The sequence below is a fragment of the Gigantopelta aegis genome, chromosome 4 (assembly GCF_016097555.1).
Source record: "Gigantopelta aegis isolate Gae_Host chromosome 4, Gae_host_genome, whole genome shotgun sequence".
In the NCBI taxonomy this organism is placed as follows: Eukaryota; Metazoa; Mollusca; class Gastropoda; order Neomphalida; family Peltospiridae; genus Gigantopelta; species Gigantopelta aegis.
Window position 1 is genome coordinate 106,033,896 of NC_054702.1, and position 13,772 is coordinate 106,047,667.

Genomic DNA, 13,772 nt, shown 5'->3' on the forward strand with positions numbered 1-13,772 from the left:
CGTGTGCAAAACGTCGGGGAAATATGAATTGGAAAATGCACTGTATACAGTGTACAGTATGTCTACTGGCGTGACATCTGGCGAGATATCTCGCCTGCAGTAGTCAGAAGGTTAACATGACACTAAAAACATTTTTCTTATTTTTTACAGTAGTTAACCTTTGGATAATATAGAGACCACTAGAATGTTTTGCTAGCAAGTTATTTATTACATACATACATATGTGTGTGTTTGCAGATTATAATGTGCTTGTATTGAAGATGGTTGAAGCATGTCTTAAGAGTTGTATTTTGTTCCTACAGATAAAGACTGGGTAGCTTCAGCCGATTTGGTGTCTGCTATTCTAGACTTCTTCGCGGAAGTGTGTGCCGAGTTTGTGATGAAGGACTGGATTGGAAGTCCAGAGGGAAACATCTTCTGGCCCATCCTACTAACCATGTTGTGCAATGCTCCCCAGAGCCAGACACTTCATTCTGTGGCTTGTAAAAAACAGGTAGCCACTGGTCTTATTTACATTCAAAATGGAAATATTATAATATCTTTTTTAATGAACTGTAATATTGTATCCTTTGAATGAAATTGGTCCTGTATGGTAGGCATTTTGTTGTTAAAGTCATTGTATCTTTCTTTGTAATAATCTGTACAGATAACTTCACTGTGGTAATGATGATCATCATGAAAGCTCTGATATTCAAGGATATAAACAAATAAATCAGTTTGTTTAAATCGGGGAGATGCGTTTACTGAATTATGTCAATGTTGGTGCACTGTCGGCAGTGGAACAAGAAGAGAAGTTACTTGATTGTACTCGGCTTTACTTAACATGACACTTGTACTTGATTAACTGGTCAAATGGATCAAACAAACAGTGCTAAAAAACTCACCTTAATTGGAAACATTACCTCAAAATTACTTTATGTTTGACATCTAATAGAATACAGGGCACAATATTTCACGAGAACCGTTCTGTTTGCGTGTCGGTTACACAGTTTTAAAATCACGAGAACTGCCAATTGTTTATGTGGTGAACAATTACATTCTATAATTAAAAGTATCATATATCAGTAAGAAAGTGAAAATCACCGTAGTGTTTTAGGATTAGGTAGGCCTACATGTAATTCATCGGTTACAATAACTATTTTCACGTAACTGAACAATCGGTTACCTAAGTAAAACTCATGTGAATGTGATTTTGAAATATTGTCCCCTAGAATAAACATGCCGGTGTCATATTAAGAGTTTTGAAATATTGTCCCCTAGAATAAACATGCCGGTGTCATATTAAGAGTTTTGAAATATTGTCCCCTAGAATAAACATGCCGGTGTCATATTAAGAGTTTTGAAATATTGTCCCCTAGAATAAACATGCCGGTGTCATATTAAGAGTTTTGCAATGGTATCCCATAGACTTCTTTCCAAACATTCTTAACCTTTAGACTACTGGATTAATTTTTGACAAAAACCACTTGAAAAGGGTACAAGTTTATAATGTTTACTCACATATTTTCACTTAAATGTTTTTAAAATATATAAAATAAAGTTCATATTTGAATCGGTAAGTATTATTTTTTTAGGATTTTTCTAAATTTTTTGATATTTTAGATCAGTTAATAATAATTAAAATTAGGCAGAAAATCGAAAAAGTCATGTTTACTTACGGGTAGTTGTGATCAGCTGTCCAGTATTTATGTATATTATTCCCAATAACTGGTTTTCTGACCAGAATTTTTAAAAACAAAAAACAAACTAAGATTCATATCCCAATATTTGGTGATTTTCTTTGTTGGTAAAACGATCAAATTTATTATCAAATTATCTGTCACAATCAGCTATCAATCCTGAAAATTACTGCGATGTTGTCAAGCGAAAATACTTGCCGAAAACCACTTTTTCAACTAAAATTCCAGAAAAAACAAATCTAAAGACGGGAAACTGAGTTGTTTTCTATTTCTGTTAATAAAATTTTTCCGGTGAGTGTCGTATTCAAAACAGCGGGAAATATGAATTGGGGAAAGCACTGTATACAGTGTACAGTGTTTCGACTAGCGTGACGTCGGGCAAGATATCTCGCCTGCAGTAGTTAGAAGGTTTAACATTCTTTTAAGATTAACATTTATTAGATTTATACTTTTTGACAAACACAGCATTCTTTTAGATTAGTACCTGAATGTAAGACTGGAGTTTTGCTTCAGGTTTAATATTTCATGTCTAATGTTAAATGTTTTTGCAGATAATGACAGCTGAAGAGAGATCGAATGTTGAAACGTCAGCAATCCGCTTCTTTACCAATGTAATATCATGTCACTCTGTGAACCAGCTGCTCTTTGCTAAAGTTCTGTGTGATGTCATTCGAGAACAGGGAAATAATCGTTCAGGTATTTCACACATTGGTTTTCTCTTCTCTAGTATTGACAGTGTTGCCTTCCATAGGCAAATACTTTCAGGAATTTAATCTCTTCTCTACATTTTGAAATAGCCTTGATCTTTTAAGGTGTCAGCATGGGCCACCTTGAAGAAGATATACTCTCACTCTGTTGAGTCGTTGTCTCTATTAAGTTGTGCCATTTTGAGATCCCCCCCCCCCCCCCCCCCCCTTTTAAAGTAATACGCCACCTATCGTTTGTTTATGTTCCAAGTCTCACAGTAAGATGTGTAGATAGTCGAGTAGCTAAGTAAATTTAAGTATCTCCAATTCTTTTTTAAATTTTATCTTCAAAATTACTCTTTCTACACAAGAACCAAAATAGGTCAAAAACATATGACCCGTATGCCAATTAAAACATTTGTAGTTTTCTTAATTTATGGCGATTAAGCCCAAAATATATATCGAAGTGTCATCTGCATGTACATATCTATTTTTACGTACTAATGAGTGACGTTGGTAAAAATGTGAGGTCACACTTCGATAATTTTTCCATGGAACCTTAAAAGGGCGCTAAAATTTGAAAACGTAAGCTAAGGATGTAGATCAATACATATTTACATTACAAATATGGCTATTACTAATTGCTACAAAATGTATAGTCAGTATCATATTTGAAAATAGTAAATAATAGAGTTATGTTTTCTCATACAGTGAGCTGGGTAGGCAGATTGTAAGCATGTGTGTATTTTGGATTGCATCAGATATGTAGATTTTTCGGCATTGTTGGTTCAAGTAACAAAACGTTTCTTCAACTAATAATTATAATAAAATTACAAAGCCGTTTTAAAATATACCAATACAATTATTAAGTACCTCGAGTCACCAGGGACCCATGCTACATCAATATTTTATTTTGTACTATTTGCATTTAATACTAATTCTTGGGTTTATCAGGCCTAAGCCGTTACCTGTGTACATGAAGGTCTTACATTATTTTCAACAAACAAAAGAAGCAACATATTTTTGTAAAAAAAAAAAAAAAAAAAATAATAAATAAAAAAATTTCTCTGAATCCTATAATTGCAGTCTTTCAGTGGTGTAAATTAGGAAGGAAAATGTTCTCTCTTTTGTTTTAGGTCCATTTTTTGGTGCTATTCCCCTTTCCGGTTTTACGCGACGGGTTCTTCTTCAAGTGTTGCTGGAGGATGAACGGGTTGTCGTGGCCCTGCACCGGTCGTGTGGCAACATGTCGATGCACAACCGCGAGAACCAGATCCACCACCCGCAGTACGGGGCCGGCCAGTGTTTCTGTACGGCGAGGGTGAATCTCAACATCAGATGTGCAGATCTCATCTCACTTGTAGGAGGTTTGTACACTGAAACGTTTTTATTTTTCATTCTACTTTTCAGTAGTTGTGTAATTGTGTTGTAATTGAAGTAACTTGAATAACCTTGAATATTCTTTCCAACTTTTATTATCAATTATACCTAACCAGTTTTAGAAAAATTACATCCTTGTCCCTCCCATCCTGAGAGTATTTCATCTCTTCAGCCATTTGAACTTGAAAATGAGATATCAAATACTTACCTTTATTGATGCTTTTTTTCCTCCACTTTGAAGTAATAATTAGTCTAAACAATGTTATATTTGTTGGGTATTTTTCAGGTGCTCCATTGCTGACCCATCATTTTGTTGAGGTCCACAACACAAAGAAGAAGATGAGTGATGATTCCAAGAAAGATGCCTGTGATTTAGACCTGGGTCTCGAGGTTGTCGAATATTTGTCTAATGCTGCAGGTACTTAATCAGTTCTATATATTTTTTCTTAAAATCCCATTTCCCCATTTACTTTTTCTCCATGAATTCCATCTTACTTATCCCAATTTGGCAGCTACTTAAACCTTTTCTGTACTTAACTTTTTTTTAAACCCACTTCCCCTTTCCTTTCTCTCCATCTTAATTCTTCCTGATATGGCAGATCCTCTCTATCTTTCAATTTCTTTTGCTGTTCACCTCCACATCCTAGTCGTTGTCTCTACCACCACACCAGGTGTATGTCTCTTGTGGCCATTTGTACAACATACCTGCTATTTCCCTACAACCTTAGATGTGTGTTTAGTCTGACCACTTTGGACAGTGTTTTATACTTTACTTACAGTTACAGTTTGATATAACTAAATTGTTGAAATAAGGAGCTATGTCTTTCTTGGCAATTTTATGGATATTTAGAGCAGTTGTTATCCACACACATAATATGTTTTTTGTGTTGTTATTTTTACAGGAATGTGTGCAAAAGAAAAACGTGAGAAGAGTCCGTCTCCTTCTAAAAATAACTTGCCCCCGCTGCCTGCATCTCACCTGCCCCCGCGACCACCCACTCGGCGAGGGCGGCACACGGTGGATGACCCGCCATCTCATTCGAGATACAACACCTATTCACAACACCTGCTGCATAAAGCCTTCAAAAGTAAGCTCTTCTTATGACAATCAGTACCATGTTAGTCCATGCATGAGAATACAGTCAGCTTGTGCCAGCCACTACTATACTATCTTATACATGCCTGGACTCCAGGACCCATATTTTTAAAGCTATCTTAGTGCTATGAAATTGTAAAACCATCGTAGGCTATGATGTTACTACAGCACATGTCATAATTTACAATGTTTTTAGCACTGAGATAGCTTTTAAAATATGAGCCCTGGAAAGAGGCATGTATAAACATGGGTTAGCTCTTAAATAAGTGACCTAGAACTATGAACTTCAGTAAGCAGCAAAATGTACATCTTTTCCTAATGGGCCTGTCCTTATAAAACTGGGATTTAAACTTGCATCATTAATGATATCACATGAGTGCAGTTTGTATGTGTTGCTATGTTATTTAAAAAAAGTTTGTTTTCTGTTTAACGACACCATTAAAGCACATTGATTTATTAATCATCTGCTATTTGATGTGAAACATTTGGTAATTTTTGACATAGTGTGTTAGAGAGGAAACTCGCTACGTTTTTCTATTAGTAGCAATGATCTTTTATATGCACCATCCCACAGACAAGATAGCACATACTACGGCCTTTGGTATGCCAGTCGTGGTGCACTGGCTAGAGCTATAATCATGTTATTAAAAGAGTTAGTCTAGATTTTAAACATTTTATAAGCACAGGACCATATACCACTTTAGATGGATGCTTCACTCAGGTTTTGCTGCATGTAATGTCTTCCACTGACTAGTGCACCTGATGTTTATTGAAGTTTTATTATGGTGATTTTTTTTCCCAGTTGTGTTTAGAGATGTTGGACACTAACATATTTTCACATGTACCATCACTGATATTTTCCAGACAAGACTTTGCCGCGAGAACTGAGTCTGTCCCAGGTGATCTACCTACTGAACCAGCAGGGCTCGCCACACTTCACCGGAGCTGCTCTACAGTTCACCATCGAACTGAGGGTGAAAACAGCCAGATCCAGACTAGCATCATACCTTAGTGCTGATCAAGGTGAGAGGCAGTTACATCTCAATATTGACAGCAAAAACTATCTTATCTAGAATAGCATCATGCATGAGTGAAAGCTCAACAGCTTAATTACTAAGGACTGTCTTTTATTTAGAATAGGGTCATACCTTGGTACAGATCAATTACGGTGGAGTTGAATCTCAGTAGCTTATTTACAACAAGTGACTATCATTTTATCTAGACTAGTGTCAAGCCTTCGTACAGATCAAATAAAGGTGGAGCTACATAACAACATGGACTTTCTCTTAAAGACTTTAACACACACATGTGTATACACATACATATTTTGTCTTGTTTTTGTTTCATATTTTAAAAGGTTTTATTTTGTCTTGTTTTTGTTTCATATTTTAAAAGGTTTTCTTTTTATTTCAAACTGTTCTGATGTTTCAGGTGTCTCAGATGACTGGGCGAGCCAGGACAACGATGTCCCCGATGAGGTGTTGTTGAGATCTCCCGGCTTCCCATCAGCATTACAGGTATTTGCCAGTGTAGGAGGCCTCGCCCTGCTCGCAGAACACCTCCCCCTGCTCTACCCTGAAATCACCAGGCAGGCCTCGTCACCAGAGGCAACAACCGAGAACAACAACATTGCAGATCTGGGTCAGGACTGGGTCACTGTGGAGTCCTCCGATGAATATTATGATGTGAGCTTTCACATAATAATGATTATCTGGTCGTCAATTTATTAGTTTTAGGTTTAATTTGTTTGAATTGGTCAGTGTGTTTAATGAGTTGTTCTACTGACATCTAAATTAATCTAAGGCTTGTAATTTACCTGCGACTGCAATCTTGAGGCCGTTAATTTTAAATAAGACTCAAACAGTGATAAGTAGTATACGTCTTTGCTAAACTCTTTTACTGACTGATTGAAAGCTAATTTTATTACAAAAAAAACAACTAAGAATGAGGTATAAGTGTTCTAATGCCCTCTTGTCCATTCAGCTGATTGGATTTTTGCCTGTTCCAACCAGTGCACCACAACTGGATAAAGGCTGTGGTATGTGCTTTCCTGTCTGTGGGAAAGTGCATATAAAAGATCCCTTTCTGCATTAGGAAAAATGTAGCGAGTTTCCTCTGATGACTACGAGTCATAATTACCAAATGTTTGACATCCAGTAGCCGATGATTAATTAATCAATGCTCTAGTGGTGTCATTAAACAAAACAAACTATTTTAGGCCCCCTCATGTTATTCATTTCTTGTTTTGGTATAGTAAAACAGATTAGCATGCTCATTGCTAGTTAATGTCAGAGTACATTGTTCTGTACTGAGACTATAAACTTGAGATAAAATGAAAGTGCCTATTCTGTATTTATTTGTGCACATTTTATAGCTATTATACTTACTTCTATTGTTCGTTCTATACATTTACCTTCAGTTTGTCTTACAGTCTGTATTAATTTACAGTGACCAGTACACCACGACTGGTATATCAAAGGTCGTAGTATGTGCTATCCTGCCTGTGAGATGGTGCAAATAAAAGATCCCTTGCTACTAAAAAAAAAATGTGGCATGTTTCCTCTCTATAACTAGACGTCAAAATGTTTTGACATCCAATAGCCAATATTTAACAAATCGAATGTGCTCTAGTGGTGTCATTAAACAAAACAAACATTATTATTTACAGTGTACCTTGCTTTGTTTACAATGACCGTGCACATTGTTATTTTCCAGCCATACGTTGAGCCGTTGTCGCCAGCTCAGACCACGTCTCGAGCAGCTCGACATGCGGCAGGAGCCATGCCGTCGATACCGCCGCACTCGCTCATCGCGTTCGGGCTGTTCCTGCGGCTGCCGGGCTACGCTGAAGTGTTGTTGAAGGAGAGAAAGAAGGCTCAGTGTTTATTGCGCTTGGTTCTGGGTGTCACAGATGATGGTGATGGAGGTATGTACAGCATAGTACCAGTAATGATTTACATGATTAAGTAACAAAAACTTCTTTATAAATAAAATATTTTTAAGTTTTTCATTCTGAAGTGAAATATTCAACCTTTTATATTATTATAATGCAAAAATAATTTTAGTCATTATTTCAAACATATTAACCCATAATATTTGCCCATATAATGTAATGCTAGTATCACCTAAAATTATGTAATTCACTCCCCACTCTCATTGTGTATTGTCATAAATTATTATTATTACCCATATGGTTAAAAATATCATGGTACATATCAAAGTAATACGTCCCACTAGAACGTCAAGTGGGACTAAACACTTCGACATCATCGATTGGTGCACTACAACTTTACAGGACTGTCAACCAAACGATTGTGGGTAATAAATAGAATATTAAACTCGCTACAATTTCCTATTATATTTATGTGCCTCGTGAAATAATTTTCATTGTCATTCACTAAAGCTCGTGACTTCACTCAGGACATAAACATGATATGAAATGGAAGCTTGTTTAATATCCTATAATTATTGGCTACACTTACTTTAGGAATGAAAAAGAAACATTCTTTTGAAAATGTTATGTAACATGACAAACACATCCTAACCTCATTCCATTGCATTTAAAAACACATTATTGTGCTTCTACACCCACCCAGGAGCATAATGTAATTATGGAATGTCTCCAGAGTTAGGAAGATGTTACAGTTGCATCTTTTGTATATATATAATTATTTATATTTCTTTCACTTCACTCTTGAAGGTCACATCCTGACATCTTGTGTAGCCAATTTGCTGCCCACTCTGCCGTTCACAGTGCTCAAGTCACTGTTTGATGCCACACCCCTGTCCACGGATGATGGTGTGTTGTTAAGACGCATGGCACTGGATATTGGCACAGTTCACCTGATCCTTGCCTGTCTCTCTGTCCTCAGTCATCACGCACCCAGGGTGGCATCCGGTGGGTTGCAGCAGGAGGTATGTCGACAGTTCATGAATAAGTCTCATTAAAAGATTTTATTACATTATTCTTTACTGTTGAAGAATGTTTCGTGTTTATTTAATTTATTTTTTGTACTACTTAATTGTAAATGGATTTTAAAAAATGGATTGAAAAACAAAAATGTTTTGCAGAAAATATATTTTTGTAATCTGTAGTAAAAATCTTTTCTCAAAGATTAAATTTAAGAATAAGTGTATGTAATTTTTATTTTGTATGCATTTTATTCCATGTTGATTCATATTGCGTAAATGTGAAGTAAATAAACCAGAAAAGATCTCTTAATTTGTAATGATTGAATGATAGAATTGATGTGTGTGATTTCAGACTAACGTGATCCTCTCTGCGATGCAAACGAACACCAGCCAGCCCACAAGCACCCAGACGGAGGAGAAGAACCAGAGTTACTGGGCCAAGGGTACGGGGTTTGGAACTGGATCTACAACGTCGAGCTGGGATGCGGAGCAGGCTCTGATCCGACAAAAGAGTGAGGAGGAGCACGTGACGTGTCTCTTACAGGTCAGTGGGGCAGTCAGAGACAACAAACAGTTTCAAACTGCACTTTGTTGTTCTTCTTTTAGAGCTGTCATTTTCAGTAGTATTTATATTCAAGGATTAAGAATAAACCAAGTTTAATATTCTCCCAGTGATGTGTCTGTTGGTCTTTGATTTATGTTGACTGCACTTTCACTCTGGGAGACATAAAAATACTCTATTGGTGATAAAAAGCATTGAACAAGTCCTGTTTCAAAAGTGATAATGAGACTTGTATATTCCTTTGGTGTAGTCTCTTGATAGAGAAAGCACAATGTCATATTTGTTAAAACTGTATTTGTGATTGTATTTTGCATTAAATTACAATGTGATAAGTTGGGGAGGCTAGATTGCAGCTTTAAAACTAATTATTACTGACTATTAGTAATTAGTTTTGTTAAAAAATACCTATTGAAACAAATGAAAAATATCTTGTTTTTTAATGCACTAATAACAATTATCGCAACAATTTTAACAGGTTTTGGGCAGCTACATCAACCCAAGCGGCCAGGTTCCCGAGGGGTTTGACAAGAAGGACTACCTGGCTCCTGCTGAAAACACCCAGATACCAGAGGTGATGCCCAACCTGCTGGGCCAGTCATGTCTCGTTCCGGCCATCTCGTCTTACCTTCGTAACGACTCCGTTCTCGACATGGCTCGCCACGTTCCACTCTACCGGTCACTGCTAGAACTACTGCGGGGGCTGGCTGTGTGCCGGTCACTAGTACCACTGTTAAGAACGCTGGATCGTGATGGCAGTCCAGACACTGCAACAGCAATAGAGGTCCTGCTAGAAAAGATGAAGGGATGCGTGGATACGTATGCTAGTCGCCTCAAGTGAGTGGAAACAAACTAGAAGATGTATTGTTGTAGCAAGTCATGGATATTAATTGCAGTTATATCATTATAGATGGTTATGTTATATTAAAAAACAGTTAAGCATTTAATAATGGAACTGCATATGTTTGTATCTTTTGAAGTTTTAGGATCATATAATGGAGAAAACTGCTAATTGTCAAAGTTGTAGTTATTGGTAGTCTGAGATGTGATGTACCGTAGGATTTATTGCCCTCAGTGGAAATGGACTTGGCTTTTTTCCTGTCACAACCAGTACCACACTATAGGCCCATCAAAGGCAGTGGTATGTGCTCACCTGTCTGGGACAGTGCATATTAAAAAATCCTTACTGCTTATTCAGTTGGAGTAGCCTACATGCTACAGCATGTTTCCTCTCTCTTGACCAAGTGTCGACATCAAATAACCATAGTTTAAAAATGTGTCGAGGTGTTGTTGAACAAATATTCCTTAATATGTTGAAAAAAACCCATTAGGATTATGATCGTTCTTATTTATACAATTGCAATTATGGAATAATATTGAAACCAATAAAATTTGGACAGACAGTACATAATGGATATGATGTTTTCTTTTTAATAATTATCTTTTATATGTACATCTATTGACATGTTTATTTCAGGTCCAATAAAGGCAAGAATGGGTCAACCAAAGTTGATGAAGAAGAGAGTGAAGGTTTGGCACTGTTAATTCCTGACATACAAGAAACGGCCAGGATCGTGAAGACTGCAACAGATCGCCTTAGAGAATCACTGGGTACGTTTCACTCTTTATCAGTGCACTCTTTACCAGTATAACTCTTTAACAGATATTTGGAAAAGTAAATAAAAATAAATTATAGGCTAGTATGTTTGTAAAACTTTTACTTTTCTTCTTATGTCAAACCAAACCAAAATTATTTACAATTTTTTGTTTTTTTTACGAGGATGGGATGGACTATAGACAAAAGTTGCCATTAGCTGCAATGAAAATTATTTATTTAAATCTGTGAAAAATAAGTAAATAATGCAGTTCTCTTTTTGACTAGAGAAATTTGATGTTAGAAAGTCACCAGTAAATAAATAACATTTCTTTTAAGTGGTATATGTTGTTTTGTAGATGAGACAGACCTCACCTTGTCACACAGCAAAGAGAAACATGGTGTTAAGATAGAGAGGAGTTTAGAAGAGAAATATGTCATGGTTATGAAAATTCTGCAGTTTGGTAAGTTATATGCTGTTATTCAAGGAGTAACAAATTTCAAGAAGAAAACCTTGTCTCAGCTTTCTGATTTAAGAATTTCATTCATTCTTTCACCTAACATTATTTCTTGTTCCATTTTGTTTTCCTCTGGCTTTTGAATATAATAATCCATTTTTAATCTTACTAGATATTGAGCAAGGCTTCTATTTATTATGGGATGTAGGAAATACATTTTTGAGCATTTTTAAACAAAAGTGAAGAGGACTTCAGGATGCAAAAACCGATAAATCCATTTGAGTAATTTTCTTCCATAGAGTTTTTTTTTGTAATGCTTTCTATGTAAAACACATCAAGTCCACAATGGGAGATCTTAATTTGAAATAAGTAAAGTAAATAATAAAGGACAGAATAAAAAAAAAACGAGTATGAAAATCAAAATATAACGCCTTGAACTGAATAATGATAGTAGAAGTAATTTTTTTTATAAAATGGCATTTATCAGTTTTGCACCTGAACTCTTCATGTATTGATCTTTTCTAATGGATTGTGTTCGTGTCTGATATTTCTTTGCTAATTGTTTGACCCTCAGATACGTATGAAATGGTGCGTGAGGAAGGGAATGGTTTGAAGTTTGTGATGCCACACCACTACGAGTCGAACGTGAAGGCGGCGGGAGAGATGAGCACACCGTCGCGCACGCGCCGTCTGGCCCAGGAGGCCGTCACGCTGTCCACGTCACTGCCCCTCTCCGCCAGCAGCAGTGTCTTCGTGCGGTGCGACGAAGAGCGCCTCGACATCATGAAGGTAACTCCACTTCTTTCTTTTTAGTTCCTTTGGAGGTGGGACGTAGCCCAGTGGTAAAACGCACGCCTGATGTGCCTTCGGTCTAGGATCAATCCCTGTCGGACTATTTCTGGTTCCAGCCAGTGCGCCACAACTGGTATATCAAAGGCCATGGTATGTGCTATCCTGTCTGTGGGATGGTGCATATAAAAGATCCCTTGCTATTAATTGAGAAATGTAGCAGGTTTTCTCACTAAGACGGTATCAAAATATTATCAAATGTTTGACATCCAATGGCCAATGATTAATAAATCAATGTGCTCTAGTGGTGTTGTTAAACAAAACTTCTTCTGTTTTCATTTCGTTTGAGATAAAAGATGATTATGAAAACAAATTATGAACATTTTAATATTAGTGGTTTTAAGATTTGTTCTAGGATTAGGCTTGAACAAAGGTGTTAACATAGCCACCCCCATTCAGAACGTGTGTAAAGCATCATACTAAGTTTTAGATGGTGAATATGGAAAAGTTTATATACAAACAACAAAAAAACAGAGGCACTATACAGACAATTAAAAATCCAGAATTACGAATAAAGCTTGAAAACTTTTATCTCTTGTCTTTTCATTACATTTGAAATCTTGTTCTTATTTTTCCATTGTTGCGAACTAAAATTTGTTTTATGTGATATAGATTTGTTTTTTTACATTGATTTTATTTTTTGGGGGGGGAAATGTTAATACATGACATTCATTATGTTTTAAAAGTAAGAGGCTATATATCCAAAGTTAGTACCTCCCAAAGTGATGTGATTCATCTGTAATATAGTCAGAACTGTTTCGTATAAAAAGTGCATTCTTGATATCAGTTTTCTGCTTATTTGACAAGCTTGTTAATACCACAAACATGTTCATATACTTTAAGTATGTATCACTCTGTCAAGTATTTTTGTTTTGTTTTTTTTCAGGTTCTTATCACAGGACCATCTGATACTCCATATGCAAATGGCTGTTTTGAGTTTGACGTGTACTTCCCTCAAGACTATCCAAACTCTCCACCCTACATAAACCTGGAAACTACGGGAAATCACACGATTCGCTTCAATCCCAATCTTTACAATGATGGCAAAGTAAGCAGAATTAACTCGAGTTGATGCCATAGTTTTATTTGTGTTAACAGATAGATATTTTTCTTTTTAAAAGAGATAGAGGATACTCCCTGAGTGTTGTGATATCATAATTTATCAGCACGAGTTGATAAAGTATGAAATCCAAGGCTTGCCGAGGGTATTCTTTTTATTGTCCATTATCATTCTATTCATTTGTGACAGTTGTAAACAATGTCAGTAATGTGGGTTGTATGTCACTATAATTGGCAGCGGTAGACTCGTTAACTACTACTAGCAGAACGACACTGGCGTTATGTCACTGAATGATACGTTTAGCGCTGAAACCTACACAGCGATACCTCCTACAAAAGCCCTTAATGGATGATAAAAATGTATGCTTTAACACTAAATGCAGTTAAATGATGTGTGTGTGTGTATTTGTATTGTAGGTTTGTCTCAGTGTCTTGAACACGTGGCATGGAAGGCCAGAGGAGAAGTGGAATGCACAGACATCAAGTTTTCTACAGGTTCG

At 36.3% G+C, this 13,772-nt stretch overlaps 1 protein-coding gene across 2 annotated transcripts in view; it reads left to right on the plus strand.

The window, feature by feature from the left end:
* The window catches only part of LOC121371671 (baculoviral IAP repeat-containing protein 6-like), a 79,112-nt gene that overhangs the window by 60,190 nt on the left and 5,150 nt on the right, over window positions 1-13,772 (plus strand). For both annotated transcript variants that reach the window (XM_041497735.1, XM_041497736.1), the window contains exons 41-56: window positions 303-493; window positions 2,231-2,375; window positions 3,502-3,732; window positions 4,032-4,163; window positions 4,648-4,833; window positions 5,706-5,864; window positions 6,273-6,526; window positions 7,557-7,767; window positions 8,542-8,756; window positions 9,106-9,297; window positions 9,791-10,149; window positions 10,790-10,923; window positions 11,266-11,370; window positions 11,939-12,153; window positions 13,100-13,261; window positions 13,690-13,767. In XM_041497735.1, the coding sequence (XP_041353669.1) occupies window positions 303-493; window positions 2,231-2,375; window positions 3,502-3,732; window positions 4,032-4,163; window positions 4,648-4,833; window positions 5,706-5,864; window positions 6,273-6,526; window positions 7,557-7,767; window positions 8,542-8,756; window positions 9,106-9,297; window positions 9,791-10,149; window positions 10,790-10,923; window positions 11,266-11,370; window positions 11,939-12,153; window positions 13,100-13,261; window positions 13,690-13,767 (2,969 nt within the window). The remainder of the gene's footprint in view (window positions 1-302; window positions 494-2,230; window positions 2,376-3,501; window positions 3,733-4,031; window positions 4,164-4,647; window positions 4,834-5,705; window positions 5,865-6,272; window positions 6,527-7,556; window positions 7,768-8,541; window positions 8,757-9,105; window positions 9,298-9,790; window positions 10,150-10,789; window positions 10,924-11,265; window positions 11,371-11,938; window positions 12,154-13,099; window positions 13,262-13,689; window positions 13,768-13,772) is intronic.